Genomic DNA, 21,694 nt, shown 5'->3' on the forward strand with positions numbered 1-21,694 from the left:
TTTCCATAACTATACTATTTTCGAATATTACCTCATCCCGAAACTGCTTCAAGATCTTCTCGATGGCACGTTTAGTAACATTGAACTGCTGCGCCAAGAGGTCCTTGGAACATCCACTTCTGAAGCCGATGACGATGGCTTTACGGATGTCCTGAGAGATGTTTTTTTTTTCCGAGGGGTCTGGCCATGTCTGTAAACAGTTTTAAATACATAGGAGCCGAAACCAACATTCTTAGAAACCATAATATCCAAAAATATAAAAATATGAAAAAAGTGAAAAAACGAAAAAATTGAAAAAATTGAAAAAAACAAAAAATTTCTGAAAATGATGCAATTTCCTTGTACGCAATTTGTCGTCACCGTGTACGACATGCACAGTAAAATTTTCAGATCGATCCCTTAAGTTTCAGCAAAGTTACTCTCAAAAAATCGTTTGCGAATACCTTTTTGGCCAGTACTGTATGTCTAATTGACCGGTACTGTATGCTTCAATTAGCCAGTTTTTCTGAATTTCTTCAACATCCTGGAAATACGTCTATCCAGGTGTTCAGAATTGATAACCAAGAACATGTTCTCCTCTCTCTAATTAGAATGCATACGCCCAGGAACAAGATAATCCGTTCTGTGTCCTTCCTTGGGGGGGAACACTCCTTTAAGAAGCCCCTTGTCTCATTGAATGTATCCACCTTGGTCCGTAGAGAGGATCAGGGACATGTCCATCTGAGTCCCTTTCTAATTAGAATGTTTGGCTCCGCGACACTTCGAAACCAGTCATTTCGAAACCGTTCACTTCGAAACCAGTCATTTCGAAACCGTTCACTTCGAAACCAGTCATTTCGAAACCGTTCACTTCGAAACCAGTCATTTCGAAACCGAAAAAAAAAACACGGTAACGTGAAAATGAAATTAAAAATTGGAAATTTTCAGTCTTAAAATCGAAGAAACAAATTGCAGCGTGCAAATTTCGCAGTTTCGAAATGACTGGTTTCGAAGTGTCGCAGTTTCGAAATGACCGGTTTCGAAACGACCGGTTTCAAAATGACCGGTTTCAAAATGACTGGTTTCGAAGTGTCACGTAGTTTCGAAATGGCCGGTTTCGAAGTGTCACGGTTTCGAAGTGACGCGGAGCCGAATGTTTAAGCTGATGGACATGTGGCTGTCTATGCGGAGTCGGGACGGAACACCGTGTCTAGTTCGGCGTGGTTATTTTTGGCTCTCGTTCTTATTAACATATGTTCCTAGAATAGCGCGTCTCCGGCTTCATATGAGAACCTTTTATATCCTTAAAAGGAAGCTAGTCTTCCCGTCTAACTTAACGATATGATCAAATCTGTGGTATTTTCCTAGAACTCTGTATAAAAACATCGAATTGTCACCGTAAACAGTATAATAGGCTGCCCCCACAACTTTCATCTTTGAGCCAATTTATCTTGGTTCCTGTCAAAGATATAAAAGAGCTGTCAACTGGTAAATTGTTTATCATTATATCAGAATTGTTTTGTTAGTCGACTACTTTTTGATATCTTCCACAGGGAACGAGATATATGAGCTCAAACCAGACTTCAAGTTCTTTAAACGCAGATCACTGTGCTTGTTCCTCATTGTAAGATTAATGTCACCGTTTATTATTATTTCATATCTATTGACACATTTTTTAAGTTCCCGTAAGCAAGTGCGCTCTGGCGTACTCGATCTCAAACTCCCGCCTGAATTGATATCTAAAGTGAATCTTCCAGCTAGAGTCGTCTAGCCTGAACATCCATAAGATACATATCTCTTAGATTTTAAGGTGGAAGTTAGTCCCTCCCCCAGAGACTGGAAATTGCTGCTCAAGAAGAGCTAGCGGAGAGACACAACGAAGACTTCCGACGAATGGAGAGACTCTGAAAGTGAAAAGACTTCAGAACTGTTTGGTTATACTTTTATACTTTTTTATTAACAAAAGGTAAATAGGCTCCGAACTTTTGGCCCCAGTAGGATCAAAACATTACAAGAAAAAAATCAGAGACAAAAATCGAGACAAGGGGGACAAAAAAAGAAGGAAGGGGGATAATTATGGGGTCCAGACGAGTTCGGAGCCACGTGGAGCTGCTCATTGAGCCTTGTTGCTCGGGCAGCAAGTCTTGACGACTTGCTCGGCGGAGCAGTGAGTTGGGCAACATTGAGCCACCAAGTCGACGGCGGATTCTGAAAAGAGGCTAGTTATTATCAAGGCAACCAGTGGAGTACCCTCTCCCTTTTAGAATAAAAAAATAAAACTCACCAGAATCGCAGTATCCTCCGCAAAAGGAGACAGTGAAGAGAGCAAGTTGGACCTTGCACTCACGGCGGTTGGCGCGGTGAGCCTTCTTTCCGTCGGCGAAGATGTTGAGCACGATTGGAGCAGTGGCATCGGATTCCTCGGAGGAGGAGTCATCTGCGATGGCGAGCATCTTAGTGGCGAAGTCGAGCTTCTTAGCGATGGTAGAGTCGGTGGAGAGCTTCTCCTTCTCGTGGTGATGGTGGGCTCCAGAGGCCATTGCTAGAAGGCAAGTGAAGGCGACGAGCTTCAGGGAAGAGGTAGGGGACATCTCAGTAGAGATTCGGCTTCGGCGACGACTGATGAGGTTGATGTTCGGGCTCGGCGCTTTAATACCATAGGGGGCGTGACTTCACTCTGAGAAAAATTTTTGAAATAAGGGAGGAGCCAGAGCCGGCGCCCACTGGGCGGCGCCTGTGACACAGCGACTAAAAGACTATACAAGAGACCTAGAAGGTTCCAGACGCCCCAGGGGCTCCGCGCCCCCGGCTTCGTGCTGGGCTCGTACCTGGCACGGAGCTCACCAACCCTAGAGATTGTGTGGAGAGGAGAGATAAGCCTCTTCTTAGAATTCTGAAGATGTCCAGCGTGATGATAATTGTGGCCTCGCGCACAAACGGAGATCACACGGATTCTGAAAAGTGTGGTATGATTTTGATTCTGCGGAGGAGTTGAGAAAGTCAGAGAGGATGACTAGACAGGCAAAAATGAGAGCTACATAACTATGGATATCCGGACAGACAGACAGATAGACAGATTAGCAATTTATTTCCAGGATGTTGAAGAGATTCAGAAAAACTGACTAATTGAAGCATACAGTACCGGTCAATTAGACATACAAAATTGTGTTTTTCAGTTGCTTTCCCGTCATTTTCAGGAATCTGGTGCTCGGTTGTCAAGTTTCTAATCACTTTGAAAATTTAGGAGGGTGTAACACTGACCTAGATGAAAAACTTTGCATTCACAGAACTTTTCGAAATATCCTAGTTTTTCAGCTATTTTTGGATTTCTGAAGTACACCCCTTTCCATTATCTAATCGATAATTTTTTAAGTCAAAGTTGTGGCTTCCGGAAAATGGGATTTTTTAGGATTTTCGAATATGTTGAATTTTAATTTGAGTCCTGTTTTTGCTCTCAATTTAGTTTTAATCAGTTTTCCATGTTCAGAAATTTTGGGATTACTGTAATTGTTGCCTGATTTTTTGACTTCCGCTTTTTGACTTCCGCTTTTGAAACTTTTAGAAAATTGGGTTTTTAGGGATTTCACATGTGTGGAATTCGAAATTTAGCAAGTATTTTTTACCTTAACTCCGTTTTTAATCAGTTTTTGAGGTCCGGGAATTTTAAGATTACTGTAATTTCCATAGGATAGTTTTTAATGGAACTTTGGTGTTTTGAAGAAGTCAGATCCCTTAAAAGTTCCAGAAAATTCAATTGTTTGAATTTTCAAAAATGTGGCATTCAAATTTGAGTTCAATTGTTCTTCCTAATTTTGGGTTTAGTCAGTTTTTGACATCCAGAAGGTTTCAGACAAGACAGGGATTTGTTGATTATTCAGAAAAGTCTCATGGCTTTCAGAGAGAAAATAATCTCATTAGGATTAGTGGGGAGCTGAAAACGCTGAAAATATAATGCTAAAACTAATGGAATCTCTAGTTTCCGATAATCCGTCTCTTGATTATTTCAGCCAGTTTTTGGATTCCTGAGAGTCTGGCTGGCCAAAAGGGTGTCTTTCAGAAATTGGCAAATAGCTGAAAAACTAGAAATTTTTCAAAGAATTCTGTGAATGCAAAGTTTTCCATCTAGGTCTGTTTTACATCCTCCAACATTTTCAAAGTGATCAGAAACTTGATAGCCGAGCTCCAGACTCTTGAAAATGATCAAACTGGCCTAAAATCAACTGAAAAGGTGCTTTTTGTATATCTTATTGTCTGGTACTGTAATTGATACCAGAAAACAAAAAATGGGTTTTTTGAGCTCAGAAATGTGTTACTCCATTATTTATATTTCTAAATTCCGAGATTTTGAAGTGCTGGAATGCTGGAATTCTGAAATTTCGAAATTCCAAAAATTTGAAACTTCGAAAAAAATTTTTCATAAAGTCTCCGTTTAGTTATTCAGAATCCCCTTTTGGCGTCTTCAAGAACCAATAAGCCAGGTTTTTTATTCTTCTGGTGACCAAAAAAAGAAGATTTCGCATAGTTTATTTTTTCTTTTCTGAAATTTTCTGAAATTTTTATTTCCTAGGAATACGCAAAATCGGATTCTACGTAAAGTCTTCTTAGCTTCCAAAATCAACTTATCTCATTTGGCATATTTTTATATGAAAATGTCAAATGAGGATTCTGAAAATCTGAAAATGAGATTATGATATACAGAATCTTAACAAAACTTATCAAAGATTTTCAGAATAATCTGAAATCCTCTTGCAGAAATTTTTGATGATCGAAAATTATGAATTTGGGAAATCGGAAATAGATTTTTTCAATTTTTCAATTTTCAGGGAGTTACCGTATCCCTTTCTAGCCCTCCAGTACCATTGGTTATTCTCAGCTCAAATATCTCGATTCCTCTAAAAGATTCGTAAATACTGTAAGCAAGAAAAATGCGGGAAATCAAATTTCACACATTTCTTAATTTACAGCATGTTCCTATCTTGCCTACCAACCGAGATACATAGCTTCTAGGCTACAGTATCCCTTTTTATTCCAAATTATCGACATCACCCTCTTGTCATTTTGTAATTTCAGAGCCAAATTTCAGCGTCAATTATAAATCTGAAATGTCAAGAAATTCGTAATTTTGTGTCTGAAATTCTGAAATCATTTCGAATTTCATGTTATTTGTGTCAGCCACAAGCAATACATTTCATGTGTAGTTTGATTTTCATCGATTTCAATTCTGAGAGATTAGTCATTCTAGAAGAATCTAAAATTCTAAACTTATACATTTAATCCAGATTAAAGATACAAAGCTATTGAAAAGATATTGAAATCCAGGAAATTGAAAAAAAATACACACTGAAAATTTCTATAAATTTCTACAAAAACCAATTTCCGTTTTTTTCAAAAAAGTCCATAGAAATGGAAAGGAGAAGAATTGAAAGGACAGGGGACATGAAGGGGACAGGACATTTAGGGGACATTATAGGGGACATGAAAAAAGTTTGAATTTTTTGAAGCTTCAAAATGTTTATTTTTATTAAACTATTTCTGTGAGGATTTCCGAAAATCCGATCTTTGTTGAGAAGGATGTTTCAATCCATCCGTGGCTAAGCTGCTCATCTGAATCTGTCCCATATTATGTTTTTTAATAGTTTTTGGGGGATCTGAAGTTCGGGATATCTGAAAAAAAATTGAATCTGAAAAGAGCATATCATCAGTGATTTGGAAGCCATTCCGGTCATTAAGAAATCAGGCTGTCCTCCCAAAACCCGTTAGATCTTTCTTATCCAGTTTTAGACACCCAACTCTTATGAACCAAAAGGTTATCAATGACAACCTTATCAATTAATCCTGGTTTTTCTTCTGAAAGCCGCCTGAAAACTCTAGTAATGATGATCAAATTGGATTATCTTTCTGAAAAGGCTTATTGATATCCCTAGATTTTTCTGGGATCGCAAACTAAGAGGTCTATTGAAATGACTGGTATTATATACTAAATTTTTCCTTTCAATCGACAGAAATGCAATCGACAGAAGTTTCTAGTAAAAGTACACATCTGAAAACTCATATCTTGGTTATTGACACAAACCACAGAAAATGTTTACATGATTTTAGACACGAAATTTCCAAAAGTTTGGCATATCAGACTGATAATTGGCTTTGAAATAACAAATGACGGGAAGGGTGAAGCCGATAATTTGGAATCTAGAAAAGAAAGGAGTACTGTATCTTGGTTATTGGCACAAACCACAGAAAAATGTTTACATTCTTTCCTCTCTTCGCAGGGGGAAGTTCTACTTGCCTTTCTTTAACTGTGATGAAACCAAGGAACGGCTCCAGAAGGCTTCAAAATTAAATTTTCGGCAAACTGAAATTTGGGGCGTCATCTCGCTGCTATTTTGGATTATCTGTGAAAATTTGAGAAAGTTTGGTCTACTGTTGACTTTGCTAGGGTACGCTAACCGGGAACAAACGGAAACACACACACGCGCGCACACACACACACACACACAATTGAATTGAAAGGATTTTTTTGGAATTTTTTTAACTGCTGCAAGTGTCTAGATTGTTGGAAGTGGGGGGCTCTACTATGGTTCATTTTGGGGGGCTATCCTTGAATTGGGGTGGGGGCTATATTTGAATTCAGCCTTAATTTTCAAAAATAACATATTTAGCTTCTCAAAATTTCAGATTCCTATATTTCTGAAAATCTAAATTCCAGTTTTTTAATCATCTTCATATTTTTCTGATCCCAATGATTCGACATAACGTCTTCTTATCCTCCAGAATCTACTTATCTCATTTGCGTATTTATTTATTTACAAGAATGTCAAATGAGGATTCTGAAAATCTGAAAATGAGATTATGATTTATAGAATCTAATCAAAACTTATCAAAGATTTTCAGAATAATCTGAAATCCTTCTAGAGACAAAAAAATAGTTTTAGGGATCAAAAATTGCAATTTTCCGATTTTCGAAAAGTTAATCTTAAAAAAATCGAATTTCCAAAATTCAGCATTTTGGTTCCAAATCACAGTGTCAAACCCATTTGATTTTTTAAAAATTTCAATCTATTCCCATTTTTCCATTTTTGACGATCTTCTAAATCATCATTTTTCTAGAACTGATCATCCGATATTTTATGTCAAACTGCAAAATTTTCCATGATATGATCATATTATGATCAACCTAAAGAATTTTGTTATCATCAAATTATATATTCTCAGAATTCTAAGAATGTCAGTGATGATTTCTGATGAAACTTCTGAAAACCTGAAATTCACGTGAATTTCAGAATTATTGTAGTTTGGAATAGAAGAAAAAGAAGTAGAAGAAGACTAGATAATGTTAATCTTGGTTGGATGGATTGAAAGATCCTTTTCAGATAAGATGAAATTTCAGAGAAAATGATCATAACACAAATTTCGAAATATTCGGAAATCCTGAACGGAAAACATTTCAGGGATTTACTGGAATCGGTAAATAGAAAATTTGAAATGAAAATTGAAAATTTCAAAATTCTTTATGATCATAAACTCCAACTTTTATTTAATTTTTAAAAAAATTATTTGCTCACTCTCAGAGCATAATCTGTTTTTGGATATCCGATTTCCCGTATTCTTAATTAGGGTTTAAAAAATATATTTTGAAAAATAAAACTATGCGAAATCTTCTTATTTTGGCTTACTTCGTGCGTCAATTTGTTGGAGACGTCCAAAAGGGATTCTGAATAATTGAATTGAATATTTATGAAATTTCTCAGAATCCGAAAAATTGAACTTCTGAATTTCAGAACTTCAGAATTTCGAAATTTGTGAAATTTCGAAACACAGAACTTCTGAATTTCAGCTTTTTGGAATTTCGACATTTCAGAATTTTAGGAATTCCAGAATTTACGAATATCTGAATCTCAGAAATTCAGGAAATGAGAATCCTAGAATATCAGAATTTCAGAATCTCAAAATCATAAAATTTCATAACTTCAGAATTTCGGAATTCCAGATTTTTTGAATTTCAGAACTTCAGAATTTCAGAATTTCAGAAATTCAGAGTTTCACAATTTGAGAATTTCGGATTTCAGCATTTCAAAGTTTCTGATTTTCAAAATCTCAGAATATCAGAATCACAGAATATCCGAAATTTCAGAATTCCATAATTTCGAAATTCCAGACTTCCTGACTCTCTGAATTTTTGAAATTCTGAATTTTCGGAATTCCTGATTTTCTGAATTTCCAAATTTCGTAATTTCTTTTCCAAATTTCGTAATTTTTGAATTCTAAAGTTTCAGAATTACAAAGTTAAAAATTTTCAAAAGTTCCTGACATCAGAGTTCCTGATTTTCAGATTGGGGAGTTTTCCGAAAATTCTAACTATAAATTTTTTTTTTCAGAGATCCAGAAATCCAAGGACATCTAACTCGAAGCTTTCAAAAACTTTCAGATTGAAAAAATTAAATTTTCAAAAAAAAAATTTTTATTTATTATTATAAGAAAGCGCATCTAAATATCCATCCAACATATTCTCATTGATAAATCTCTGAAAATGAAGCCACGCCTTCTGTTCCTCTTTTGTAGTTTGTGGGTAATTCTGTTCCAGAACATCCATCATCGTCAATGTGAATTCTTCCCAGAAGGATATCTGAAAAATTGAAAAAAAAAACGTTTTTTCAAAAAATTCTACCAACCTTGAACTGTTTCTTCGAGTACGCCGCATGTTGCCGCCCCAAATCATAACAGCTCTTCTTCAATTCTACAGTATTCATCAGCACGTCATCCTGAAATGTTCAGAAATAAATGTTTTCAGATTTTTTTCCTTTAAGCCTCGCCCCGTTTACCTCGATCAATTGATGAAAAAACTGCGAAATGCGATCGGCAATATTCGATAGCACAAAATCCTCCTCAGCGACCGATTCAGCGTGTTGCGCATTCTGTGTCAACATTGCGCAACGGATTCCTTCGTTTCTTTTGCAAATTCGACGGATTACCTGCAGAATTTTAGATTTCTGAAAGAAAATTTGAATTTGGCGGGTTTAATTACCTCAGGAAATTTTTTTCCAGACGATTCTACGATGAAAATGACCCAAATTACAGAAAACGGAGAAATTTGGGCCTGCTAGACCACAAACTACAACCTAAACATTAGCAGACCCATCGCGGGCGCAATGGAAATGCGTCAGTAGGTCTGCCAGACTACAAACTACATTCTAAACATTAGCAGACCCATTTCCTTGCTGTCGCTCTTGTTATGCTTTGGCATGTTAGACTACAAACTACATCCTAAACATTAGCAGACGTATCATGCGCGTATTGAATATGGGTCTGCTAGACTACAAACTACAACTTAGACATTAGCAGACCCAAAAAAAAGCAAACCTCTTGAAAATAGTCATCATTTCCATTAATATGCTCCATCCAGACCGTCCGAATTCGTTCCACATCCAATTTTGGGCGTCGAAAATACGCCAAAATGATTCCCATGACTTTAGAAGACGTTGAGAATTCAGAATATTCAAAATTCTGAAGGCGTGGAGTCAGCAGAAGACGTGCAGGGAAAAAATCGAAAGCTCTTTGCGGGGGGAGCTTCTTCAATTAGGCAAATGGACCCACTAATGTGTTATTTTTTTCCTTGTATTTCTGCTTAATTTGCCCACACATAGATTTTTGGGGAAAAAGGAAGGAAATAGGTCAAGAAAGGGTTGTCACTTATCACAATTTATTTCTGGAATTCGTTATTTTAGAAAAAGAAAAGGAAAATCTGAAATGACCGAAAAAGGTCGAAAATGACATTAGGGGATGAAGGGAATGTAGTTAAAGCATACATATTTCTTTGCTGGGGGAGATAATGACGAGAAAAAAATATTTTAGAGAAAAAAGTAGTAAAAGAATAATTTATTTGCTTCCAACTGTCACTTTCATTGCCTCGAGGCAGTTGAGAATTCCGTCGGATTCGGGGTTGTTTTGTGGGCTGACCTGGAAAAAAAAGAACTGGCTACAAACTATATCTCAAACATTAGCAGACCTAAAACAACACGTTTTGATAAAAATTACGATGAAAATGACCCAAATTAGAGGAGAAAGATGAAATTGGGCCTGCTAAACTACAAACTAAGAATCATTAGCATACCCATAATGCGCGCTTTAAAGATGGGTCTGCTAGACTACAAACCACATCATAAGCATGAGCAGACCACTTTTTTGCTCTTACGCGTTGGCCTTCTAAACCGCAGACTACAGCATGAACATTAGCAGACCAACCTCGCGGGCATTAGAAATGCATATATAAAGCCTGCTAGACTGCAAACTATCTCTAACACTAGTAGACCTAAAAACTCAAACGTGAAAATCCACGCGTGAAGCGATATACTTTTTTTTGGCCTTCTAGATTACAAACTACATCTCGAACATTAGCAGACCCAAGATCACACATAGAAATTCACGCGTGAAGCGATTTCGCATTGACTTTTCAGGCTACGAACTACATTTCTAACATTAGCAGACCTAAATACTTCACACGTGGAATTTCACGCGATTGACTGTCCAGGCAACAGACTACATCTAGAACATTAGCAGACCTAAAACCTTACAAGTGGAAATTAACGAGTGAAGCGACAAACTACATCTCTAACACTAGCGACCCACCTTCTGATAGCGGTTCACTAGCTCATCGATAGCCTCAACGGCGGCTAACCCAGCCTTCTTCTTCTCAGCAGCATTTTTCGTAGTCGACGCGATTTGGTTATTGCTCAGCAAAATTCCATATTGAGATCTCAAATCGGTCGGATTGATTTTCAGCGCGCGCTCGTAGTAACGACGAGCATAGTCGATGTTCTCAGCTCCTCCCTGCAAAACTTATAGTTTGTAGCCTATTTAGCAGACCATAACTCAATTACCTGAGTGTATCTCAAGTCTCCCAGTCTTCTGAAGTACATTGAGTTGAGTGGCTGAATGAGACAACACTCTTCGAGACAGTGAACCGCTTTTGCGATGTCGTTCTCTTGAAGGAACAGCTCGTGGAGCTGAAGCCACGCCTCTGGATCATTGAGGAAGATCTGGAAATTTGTAGTTTGAGATTTTTGTAGTCTAGCTATAGTCACCTTGAGATAATCGTTGATCGCTTTGATAGCGTCCAGACGTTTTCCTTGGGCCAGAAGAACGGCGACTTTTCGCTTGCGATAGCTCTAAAAACGTTAAAATTGGTTAATTTTATAAAAATTGTAGTTTGTAGCCCTACATTATTGTTCGGATCGTCCTCCACAAGTCGATCGTAGATCTCCAACGCCTTCTGATAGTGCTCCGTCGCTTCCAACTGCATCGCTTTCAGTTTTAAGACTCTGTTGCTTTTCGGGAACTGAATGTGAAGTTGATCGATGCATTCTTGAGCCAAATCGACGCGAGCCGAGTCAAGAGCCGCGATGCAGACCTGGAAAATACATTTTTTGTCAAAAATCGCCAAAAATTCAAGAAAATCCGGTTTTTCTGGCCTAAAATAGCTTTTTCGAGTGCCTAGGCTACAAACTACAGTTTTGCATTTAGCAGACCAATTTTGCCACGTGTCGAATCGCTTTTCGTGTAGTTTGTAGCCTAGCATACTCACACTCGCCACGTGAGAAGTTTGCGTAGTTGGGTCTGCTAATGTTTTCGTGTAGTTTATAGTCTAGCATACCCACGCCCTCCACGTGAGAAGTTTGCGTAGTTGGGTCTGCTAATGTTTTTCGTGTAGTTTGTGATTTAGCAGACCCACTCTTGCCTCTTGCGATGAATGAGTTGGGCCTTCTAGGCTACAAACTACAGATCTGCATTTAACAGACCAACTTTGCCACGTGTCCAATCGCTTTCAGCGTATTTTTTATGGAAATTCAGCGATTTTTGGGTTATTTTGCAGCATTTTTTCTTCACAAATGCCCTATTTGTCCTATTTTTATCGACTTTCCGCACCTGCTCCAACACTGCCCACTGTTCGTCGCCTAGCGACGTCGGCGATCGCGAGATGACGTGCTCCCAGATCTCAACGACTTCTTCACTCCGACGAACGCCACACTCTCGCCATTTTTTCAGCGTCTGCCGTCCCTCTTCGAACGAGATTTGCGTCCAATCGGTTTCCGCGGTCATGTCTCGTGGAAAGAATTCCTGAATTAGTTTTGAGAACATTCTGAAAAATTGGGACAATAGGTATATGACACAGTGGGGGAAACTGGTGGGAAAGCGAGATGCAGAGCTTTAAAAAAAAGAAAATTTATATTAAAATACATAATTATGCAATAAAATCGGGATGAATCACTGGGGTAGGTGGTTTTTTGGTGGAATTAGGTAAAGCGGTCAGATGGGGAGAGTGTGCTCTATATTTTTTTTCCTAGTTGCTTAGCGACGACTAAAATCTCAATATGAGATAGAACAGAAAGAGAAAACAAAAAAGAATGAATAAAATTATTCCATAGATGGGTATTTCCAGTCGGTGAGTGGGACTGAAGTCTCCTTGATCGTCAGTGGCGACGTCCATCTGAGTCCGTAGTGTGGTCCGCCGGCCTTATCGTTGGTTCCCGACATTCGGGCGCCTCCAAATGGCTGTTGTCCGACGATGGAGCCAGTGGATTTGTCGTTGAGGTACATGTTGCCAACAGCATCTCGGAGGACGTCGCGGGCTCTGGAAAAGAACATTTTTTAGGTGGATCAGGCTACAAACTACATCTCTGCATTTAGCATACCAACTTTGCCAAAAGTCAAATTCCTTTTTGAGCGTCTAAGCTACAAACTACAGCTCAAACATTAGCAGACAAACTTTGCCTCGTGTCAAATAGCTTTTTCAGTATTTTTCGGCAAAACCAACCTGTACAAGAACTCCTTATCCTGTGAGAACACAGCTCCTGTCAATCCGTATGGAGTGGCATCCTTGACGCTTGCCAGCACTTCATCCACCTTCGAATCCTCATAAACATACACAGTGACCACTGGACCAAACATTTCCTTGGTCAAAAGTTTGCTCTGTGGATTTGTGACAGTAATGAGTGTGGGTTCGATGAAGTATCCAGTTGAATCATCGCATTTTCCTCCCAACAGGATTTTTGCTCCATCTGCTCCAGTCTTGGCGTAGTCGATGTACGACTTCAGACGGGCGAATGCCTTGTCATCGATGACAGCTGACAAGAAGACAGAACCATCTCGGACGTCTCCAAGCTTGACTTCTTTGTGAATCTCCGCAATTTTGGCTTCAATCTTTGGCCAGATTGATTTCGGAGCGTAGACTCTCGAGCATGCCGAGCATTTCTGTCCAGAATACTCCCACGCAGATCGAGCGGTTCCAGCAGCGACGGCGTCAATGTGGGCCGATGGATGGACAAAGTGGAAGTTCTTTCCTCCACACTCTCCGATCAACTTTGGGAAAGTCACATAGTTGTCAAGATTCTCAGCAACCTTTCTCCAGATTGTCTTAAAGGTTGGCACGGATCCAGTGAAATTAACAGCCGCCAAGTGTGGAGAGCTAGTGATGACGTCACCAAACACCGGTCCATCTGATGGCAAGAAAGAGAGAATTCCAGAAGGCATTCCAGCCTCTTCAAGGAGCTCATAGATCAAGTAGTTTGAGAGAACAGCAGTGTCAGATGGCTTCCAGAGGGAGACATTACCCATGAGAGCTGGAGCAGTCGGCAAGTTTCCTCCGATGGCTGTGAAGTTGAACGGCGCGATGGCGGCGACGAATCCTTCCATTCCACGGAATTGCATTGTGTTTTTGGTGATTTTCGTGGAAATTGGCTCGTAGTGCTCGAGTTCCATGGCGAACACGGCGTTGAATCGGAAGAAATCGATCAGTTCACAAGCGGCGTCGATTTCAGCCTGAAAAGCGTTGAGATTTTGCTGCTGATTTTGAGTAAAAAAAAGGAAAATTGGTCTGCTAATGTTATCTCTGTAGTTTGTAGTCTAGCAGGCCCAGCTGACGCATTCCCAATGCGGAAATGATGGGTCTGATAATATTTTTCGTGTAGTTTGTAGTCTAGCAGGCCCAACTGACGCATTTCCAATACGGAAATGGTGGGTCTGCTAATGTTTTTGTTGTAGTTTGTAGTCTAGCAGACCTAATTTCATGTTTCCTTTGTATGTTGGATCATTTTAATCGTAGAATGATTTAGAAAAAAAATGTACTGGGATAATTTAACGCACCAAATTCAAATTTCTATCAAAAATTCAAAAAATTTCCAGGTAATGAACCTAGAACTATAAAAAACCAACCTGCACAATATTCTTTCCCTGTCCGAGCATCGTGGCGGCGTTCAACTTCATTCTGTACTTTCCAGCTGCCAAATCGGCGGCACGAAGCAGAACTTCAGCTCGCTCTCTGCAATTTTTCAGTTTTTCTGCCAGGAATCCAACTTTATTCCCTACTTGAGTGGCTTTTTCTCCCAAGCGACTCTCGACTGGAGTGCCACATCGATGGCTTCTTGAATCTGCTCTCCGGTGGCATGAGTGTATCGCGCAAGTGTTGAACGATGATCGGAAGGCTGGAAAAATGCATTTTGGTCTACTAATGTTTTGTAGTTTGTAGTCTCTCACAATAACTTGCTTCTTTTCCAACTTGTTTGTGATTTTCTTGTCTCCAATTCTCAGTGGAACGTCGGTGGTGTTCTGTAAATATGAACAAATAAAGGAAAATAATTGTAATTATGTTTTTTGCTGAAAAACTAAAAAAGACACAAAATTGTACAGTTAACTGCAGTTTCGATGCGAGGCGAGAAAAAGGAATTTTCGGCGAGATGTCTGCGTCTCTCGCTTCCGCACACTCTTTCGCCTCCTACTAGTCAATTGGATTGTTATCGCTTTCTCTGGTCGATTTGATGTTTTCTAGGCCACCAGTCGGCTGGTTTTTGATGATTTTGATGACTCAAAATACCTTGCTATAATGCGCAAGAGCAGACTCCAAGTCCTGTCTCTCTTTGCTTCCTTTTCTGTACTCCAAAATTGGCTCATTCGTCTTTTTCTTCAAAAAATCCGCCGATGTTAGACCACTGTATGTGGAAGCTGCGCATTTCTGTGTGAGCACTGTCCGACGGGCCGCCAGTGAAAGCATTCTGAAAAACTTCGGGTTTTGAAGCGAAAAAAAGCAAAAAAAAAGAAAGAAATGAGAATAAAACTCGGTATTTGGGTCTGCTAGTGTTGGTTTCGTAGTTTATAGCTTTAAATTCTACCGTAGTATTTAAAGGCACAGATGGAAAGCTTTCTATTTGGTTTCGCAAAGAAATTGAAATCAGTTGTTTTGGAATTTTTCACCTGCACTTTAGCTTCGAATTTTACTTTGATTTTGGGGTTTTCAGTGTTTTCTACTATCAAATTCTATGGAAATTAGTCTGCTAATGTTTCCTCTGTAGTTTGTAGTTTAGCAGACCCAACTCTTTCATCGCACGTGGCGAGTGTGGGCCTGCTAAACCACAAACTACACCAAAAACATTAGCAGACCCATTTTTTCCTATCGCTCTTGTTTCGCGTTGGCCTGCTAGACTACAAACTACACGAAAAAAATTAGCAGGCCCAAATCTTGCATCGCACGTGGCGAGCGTGGGTCTGCTAAATCACAAACTACACAAAAACCATTAGCAGACCCAAATTTTCGCTCTTAATAAGAGCCTCTTATGTAAAAAAAAACACGAATTTCCAGGTTTAAATTATAAATCCTAAAATGAAATGTTCACTGTTTTATGCTAGAAATTCTATTGAAAACTGAAAAAAAAACGATTTTTGCAAAAGATTTTTCTCCTGCAAGGATTCCTGTCAGCTAGAAAAAAGAAAATGAAACATCTCTTTGGAGAGAGAAAAGTAAGAGAAAATTGAGCCGATTTGAGAGCCCTTTGCCTCCTTCCCTCTTGTTCTATACAGCTCAGCGAGCCCTCAGAATCGATGTGTTTAGAGATCAAGAGGATTAGAGAAAACAAAACTGAGCAAGCGCGCTCCAAGGTCAAAGAAAAGAGCTTCTCAAGTGCCAGTAAAAGAGAGTGGAAGAACACAGTTAGCAAAAAATGCGACATAAAAAGACAGCACGTGGTTTTATATAGGTCTTTATAGGTTTTAATGACCCACCTCCTTCCCCCACACCTCTCGCCATTTTGGAAATCGTTGAAATAACAAAAAATGAGAAGATCACAGTTATCAAAAGTCTCCGTTTTACAGATAACACTGACTTCGAAAAACTAGCGACGACGGGCAAGGGCACTTTTGGCGGTCAGTGAGCGCCGACGACGATGACGACGGCCGAAGGATTGCTGTATGCCGACCATTTTTGGGGGGAAAAGCATCACGGATTTCAGGTAAAAATTTGAGGCCAACACATCTGAGAAAAACAGAAAAATGAGAAAAAACATGAAAATTGGTCTGTTAATGTTTTCTCTGTAGTTTGTAGTCTAGTAGGCCCAAATCTCGCGTCGCATGTGGCGAGAGTGGGTTTGCAAGACTACAAACTACACAAAAAACATTAGCAGGCCAACATTTTCGCTCTAACGGAAAAGAGTGAAATGAATCTAAAGGACGGCGCCTAGCGAGCCCCGTAAATAGGCTCATAAAAATGAATTGAATGAGAAAGATTGTTCGGAAATTTAATAGTGTAGTTTGTAGTTTGTAGTTTAGCAGACCCATCTCCAGTAATGGTGTCTGTTAAATTAAAAAAAGAAGAGACAGAAAAAACACTTTTTTTAATAAAAGAAAAGTGATAAAATGTGAGAGACTGCCATTGAAGTTTTTGTTGTCTGGAAGACCTCAATTCTGCCACGTGGCATCTAAAATTGGAACACAACCTCGTGAAATCATATCTCTGTTCCCCCTTTCATCAATCTCAACGCGGCACAGGAGGTCACATGCTGTTTCAAATTTATGTCACCACTTGTCACTTGCCCTTTTCCTAATTTTCTGTTCCTTTTTTCTGAAAAAGAAAAAAAACTGGTTCCTCTTTGATCATCAGTAATACTGTGTTATCAATAACAAGTAGGCCAAAAATCAATAAAATGGATTTGAAGGTGCTTCAAGAGAATCTGAAGAGGTCAGAAGACACCGTTTCCGAAGTTGCACAATTCGTCAAGGAGCGGTTATCAGTGGAAGATGAGTATGTCAAAGCGATTAATCGGAATGTTCATAAAGTGAGTATTTAACGTCTTTTAAAAATATTCAGAATTCATGAAAAATTCCAGGTCTCCAATTTCATTCAAAACGGTTCCAACATCGATGCCATGTGGATGTTAACTAAAGGAACTCTAGAATTGATGGCTGAAATCCACGTAATGCTTGTTAAGAACCTGCAAGACCTGTCGCGAGAGGTTCAGAAGTACAAAGAAGACGTGAATCGAACGCGCAAGGAGTTGAAGCAGCCGCAAGTCGCCGAGGCGGTGAATTTGATGCAAACGACGACGACGTGTCTTCAGAAGGCCAAGGAGACGTATCAACATCGGTGTCAAGAGTTGGAGAAGGCTAGAAAGGAGACGAATGTGAATGTGAAGGAAATTAGTAAGGTTGGTAGTTCTGAAATCGTTCTGAAATCTAAATTGAATGAAAACGAGAAAACTCAACCTGAAACTGATTTTGGGAAGTTGGTCTGCTAAATGCAGAGCTGTAGTTTGTAGCTTAGAAACAAAAAAAAAGATTTGACACGTGGCAAAATTGGTCTGCTAGATACAGAAATGTAGTTTGTAGCCGAGAACCTCGAAAAGCGATTTGACACGCTTCAAAGTTGGCCTGCTAATTGCAGAGATGTAGTTTGTAGCTTAGAAACAAAAAAAAACTATTTGACACGTGGCAAAATTGGTCTGCTAGATACAGAGGTGTAGTTTATAGCTTAGAAACAAAAAAAAACGATTTGACACGTGGCAAAATCGGTCTGCTAGATACAGATGTGTAGTTTAAAGCTGAGAACCTCGAAAAGCGATTTTGCACGTGGCAAAGTTGGTCTGCTATTTGCAATTTTCGTAGTTTGTAGTCTAGCAGGCCCAAAACAACGTGTCCAAAGCAAAACAGTGCGTTTTCAGATCGAAATCAAAGTGGCTCGCGCTCGCGACGAATACAAAAGCTATGTGGAGAAGTATGAAGTCGTCCGGGAGGATTTCGAGACAAAAATGATCGATTCGTGCAAGAAATTTCAGACTTTCGATAGGTAATTTGTCTGAAATCTGATTTTCAAGTAGCTGAAAATGTATTTTCAGATCCCTCTACGCTTCCATACAACAATTCATTCTACTTTTCGCCAATCACTCGACAGAAATGACATCTGCAAGTTTTCAAGTCGCCGAGCAGTTCCGGGAATCGATTCAGCACTTGAACGCCGATGAATTCGTTCGAAAATTCATTAAAAGCAAGTCGACAGGGTCGGAGAAGCCACGTAAGTTGTTTTTCAACACTACAAACTTTTCAACACTACATTGAGCTAGCAGACCAATTTATTTTTTTAGCGCACGTTCTCTTTGAAGAATTGGAAAACGGAGGTATGACTTCTTCGTCGTCGGCGATGAATCTGAATCCGATTAGGGATTTGGTGGATATTATGTCAGGTAGGCGTCGTCGTCGTCTTCGTAGTGCTTAATTCGTATCAACGACACCGGAAATTGTGCGAGGAGGAAGAAAACGAAAAAAATATAGGAGGATTAGAGCTTAGATTAGCAAAATGTACACTTTTAGGCATCCCTAGATTCCTCAATACCAATTCTTATTGTGTTTTCGGCAAATTTTGGTCTGCTCAATAAACTTCTAGCTCAAAAAATAAAAAAAATGTAGAAAAAAAAGTTTTTCGAAAAACCAAAAAACCACTTGAATTGTGTATATAATTTGAGTAATTGCTAGCTAGCTAGCATTTGGGAGCTTTCTATATGAAATCATCTCGATTTTTTGGATTTTTGGGGTCTGCTAAAGTCCCGTTTTGTAGTTTGTAGGCCGTTTGGCGAGCCAACTGATGTTCGCCATTTTCCACGTTATTTTATTCAGCGAAAGCAAAAAAGAACCAAAACTGACACATATCACAGATGATTCTAGGCCAGATGACGTGGAATTTTCTGAAGAATAGGCAAAGAGATGAATAATGAGAGAAACAATCAAAGAATCTTTTTGTTCTACCCTTCCTCTTCCCCGTATGCGCTTAGTACACCCTATACTCGAACTTTATCAATTCTCGCTTCTTTTTCCCCCTCCCGCTTTGATAGAAAAAAAGTTTCATCTTCTCAATTTGTGTGTGTGTGTTTTTTGGTCTTTTTCGTGTTTCTGCCCCTTAGTCTTTAGATTCCATGTGGGCGTTGTCGTCGTCTTCTGTCCATCTCGATTTCCTCAATTAGAAAAATCTAATGATTTGATAATATACGGATTATCTCATTTGAACTTTCCATTGTTTTTTGTCCCGTTGAAAAATACCGTTTTTGAGTGGATTTAGGTTTGGGTCTGCTAATGTTGGTTAGTGTAGTTTCTATTATAGCATAACATAAAATTAGGAGAGCTTGGGTCTGCCAAATCGCAAACTACAGCTTCCGATTTAGCAGACCCATTCGACACCTGATTTTTCTGCTTTTTTGTGAATTTAGGTTTGGGTCTGCTAATGTTGATTAATGTAGTTTGTAGTATAGCAGGCCCAACTGGCCCATCTTCAATGCGCGCATGATAAGTCTGCTAATGTTTATGTTGTAGTTTGTGGTCTAGCATACCCATTGGCCCTTGTATAATATATGCGGGAGGTTGATCTGCTAATGTTTCCTATGTAGCTTGTAGTCTAGCAGACCCAATTTATGAATTTCTAATATGCGCAAGAGATTGGTCTGCTAATGTTTAGGATGTAGTTTGTGGTCTATCATACCAATGCGCACGCAAGGCGCCGACCATAGGTTTGGGTTTGCTAATGCCGGTTAGTGTAGTTTGTAGTATAGCATACCCAAAAGCGAGGTGAGCTCTGCTCTTTCACTCGATATAGGCTATAAACTACAGCTCTGCATTTAGCAGACAAACTTCGCCACGTGTCAAATCGCTTATTGAGTTTCTACGCTGCAAACTACAGCTTTCGATTTAGCCGATCAATTCTACACAATAGTTTTTTTGCACTTTTTCACTAATTTTCACTTTTTCCAGGCAACTCTATGCCCTCATCGTGCTCATCATCCGGAATCCTTCAAGACCAAGCACAACCATCGCAACCAATCACTGTCGATCTTCTAATGATGGATCCAATCGGCGAGGGGATCGCAGTCGACAGCAGTCCTCTGAATCCGACACTGAATTCCACAATGAACACGTCGTCAACGGATCTGAATAACGTGAAGAAGTCTTCTGAAGATTTATCAGCGGCTTCTGAAAAAAAATCATCAAAGAAGTTGTCTCTTTTTATGCCGAAACGGCGGAAAACCGTGTCGACTAGTTCGATAGATGAGACTCCGAACACTGCCGAACCATTTTCCGCATCTGGATTGTTCAAATTCACACGAGAAAAGCGGCGATCGAAGAAGGAGAATGAGAGCAATTTGAGGGCTTCCGTTTGGTAAGTGACACGTGGCAAAGTGGGTCTGCTAATTGCAGAGCTTTAGTTTGTGGCATAGACACTCAGTAAGCTATTTGAGACGTATCCAAGTTGGTCTGCTAAGTCAAAAGTTGTAGTTTGTAGCCTAAACACTCAAAAAAGGATTCGACACGTGGCAAAGTTGGTCTGCTAAATGCAGAGATGTAGTTTGTAGCCAAAACATCGATTTTTCAGCATGGACGACACTCACAGCACTGCTAGCAGCTCCAGAAGCGACGATAAAGTGCTTAACGGCTCATCAGCCCATGGTCACTCGCTTCTAGACGCCCCCATCGATGAAAAACCATCGTCGAGTCTTCCAGTAGTCGACGACGAAGGCTACATGATCCGCGCTACTGAAAACCACGTGGATTCGAATCCAACCGCTTGGTCGAGCTGTTCAAGTGACGAAGAGGAGGACGAGGACGAGCTTCAGAAGTCGAGAATACGAAAAATGACAATTTCCGATAGACCGGTGCATATAAATGCGTCGGTTGACGAGTTGAGAGACGCCATCGGGAGTATAACGCTGACGAGAAGCACCACGTTTGATAGAGATCCCTGGACGATCGGTGGCTCGAAAGCGCCGCCCATGTTCTCCCAGTCAATGAACGCTTCATCGCTCCGACAGCCACTTCGCTCTCATCATACTGCCGATGGACGGTTTAGAACTAACTTTAGTGGTAGTTAACAGCTAAAATGCTGAATTATTGTTTTTTACAATTTAGAATCCGAAGATCCACCGGCATTCTCCGTATCAATGGGTCACAATCAGTCAATCGCCGCTGGAATCGCTAGAGCACGACCACGGAGTAACACTCCGACGACTAGTCAGCTGATGAGTCGGAAGGATTCGAACAGCAGTTTCATGGATCCATGGAGTAGTACATTCAATTTGGCACCCAGTGAATCGAATCATTCGTTGGGAGAATCCACGTTCAATCTGTCACAATCCACTGGAAATTTGTTGCAGGTTAGAGAATAAATGTGTCTGCTAATTAGGCTATAAACTACAAATTTTTTTTTGCTTTTTTTTTCGTTAGAGCAACCACGAAAATTTGGGTCTGCTAATGTTCTTCTTTGTGTAGTTTGTGATTTTGCAGACCCACGTTTTGCCACGTGCAAAGCTAGTGATGGAGGATTTGGGTCTGCTAGACTACAAACTACAATGAAAACAATAGCAGACCTATTCTCACGATTGGTCTGCTAATGTTTTTCGTATAGTTTGTGGTCTAGCAGGCC

At 39.6% G+C, this 21,694-nt stretch overlaps 5 protein-coding genes across 5 annotated transcripts in view; 1 reads left to right on the plus strand and 4 right to left on the minus strand.

Annotated features, from left to right (window-relative positions):
- Positions 1-2,092: 2,092 nt before the first annotated feature.
- CBG07113 lies at positions 2,093-2,570 on the minus strand (the record flags this gene model as incomplete). Its single annotated transcript, XM_002632193.1, has 2 exons — positions 2,093-2,187; positions 2,264-2,570. 2 exons carry the CDS (start codon positions 2,568-2,570, stop codon positions 2,093-2,095), a joined length of 402 nt encoding a protein of 133 aa, XP_002632239.1.
- Positions 2,571-7,244: 4,674 nt separating this feature from the next.
- Positions 7,245-9,441, minus strand: Cbr-glb-31 (the record flags this gene model as incomplete). The annotated part of the gene is made up of 5 exons (XM_045243193.1): positions 7,245-7,434; positions 8,481-8,602; positions 8,649-8,738; positions 8,799-8,966; positions 9,337-9,441. The coding sequence occupies 5 exons, from the start codon at positions 9,439-9,441 to the stop codon at positions 7,245-7,247; spliced, it is 675 nt and encodes a 224-aa protein (XP_045093391.1).
- A 411-nt stretch (positions 9,442-9,852) lies between these two features.
- On the minus strand, positions 9,853-12,072 carry CBG07111 (the record flags this gene model as incomplete). Its single annotated transcript, XM_002632191.2, has 6 exons — positions 9,853-9,933; positions 10,603-10,803; positions 10,854-11,012; positions 11,058-11,141; positions 11,195-11,383; positions 11,899-12,072. 6 exons carry the CDS (start codon positions 12,070-12,072, stop codon positions 9,853-9,855), a joined length of 888 nt encoding a protein of 295 aa, XP_002632237.2.
- Positions 12,073-12,387: 315 nt separating this feature from the next.
- On the minus strand, positions 12,388-15,019 carry Cbr-alh-6 (the record flags this gene model as incomplete). The annotated part of the gene is made up of 6 exons (XM_002632190.1): positions 12,388-12,604; positions 12,788-13,791; positions 14,185-14,290; positions 14,338-14,453; positions 14,506-14,577; positions 14,843-15,019. 6 exons carry the CDS (start codon positions 15,017-15,019, stop codon positions 12,388-12,390), a joined length of 1,692 nt encoding a protein of 563 aa, XP_002632236.1.
- Positions 15,020-16,184: 1,165 nt separating this feature from the next.
- CBG07108 overlaps positions 16,185-21,694 on the plus strand; it is a gene marked incomplete at both ends in the record, with an annotated part of 7,005 nt that continues 1,495 nt past the window's right edge. The window contains 9 exons of the mRNA XM_002632189.2: positions 16,185-16,250; positions 16,953-17,072; positions 17,124-17,441; positions 17,955-18,079; positions 18,129-18,304; positions 18,375-18,473; positions 20,029-20,434; positions 20,648-21,135; positions 21,181-21,425. Coding sequence (XP_002632235.2) covers positions 16,185-16,250; positions 16,953-17,072; positions 17,124-17,441; positions 17,955-18,079; positions 18,129-18,304; positions 18,375-18,473; positions 20,029-20,434; positions 20,648-21,135; positions 21,181-21,425 — 2,043 coding nt within the window. The remainder of the gene's footprint in view (positions 16,251-16,952; positions 17,073-17,123; positions 17,442-17,954; positions 18,080-18,128; positions 18,305-18,374; positions 18,474-20,028; positions 20,435-20,647; positions 21,136-21,180; positions 21,426-21,694) is intronic.

This window comes from Caenorhabditis briggsae, assembly GCF_000004555.2.
Source record: "Caenorhabditis briggsae complete genome, chrII, whole genome shotgun sequence".
NCBI lineage: Eukaryota > Metazoa > Nematoda > Chromadorea > Rhabditida > Rhabditidae > Caenorhabditis > Caenorhabditis briggsae.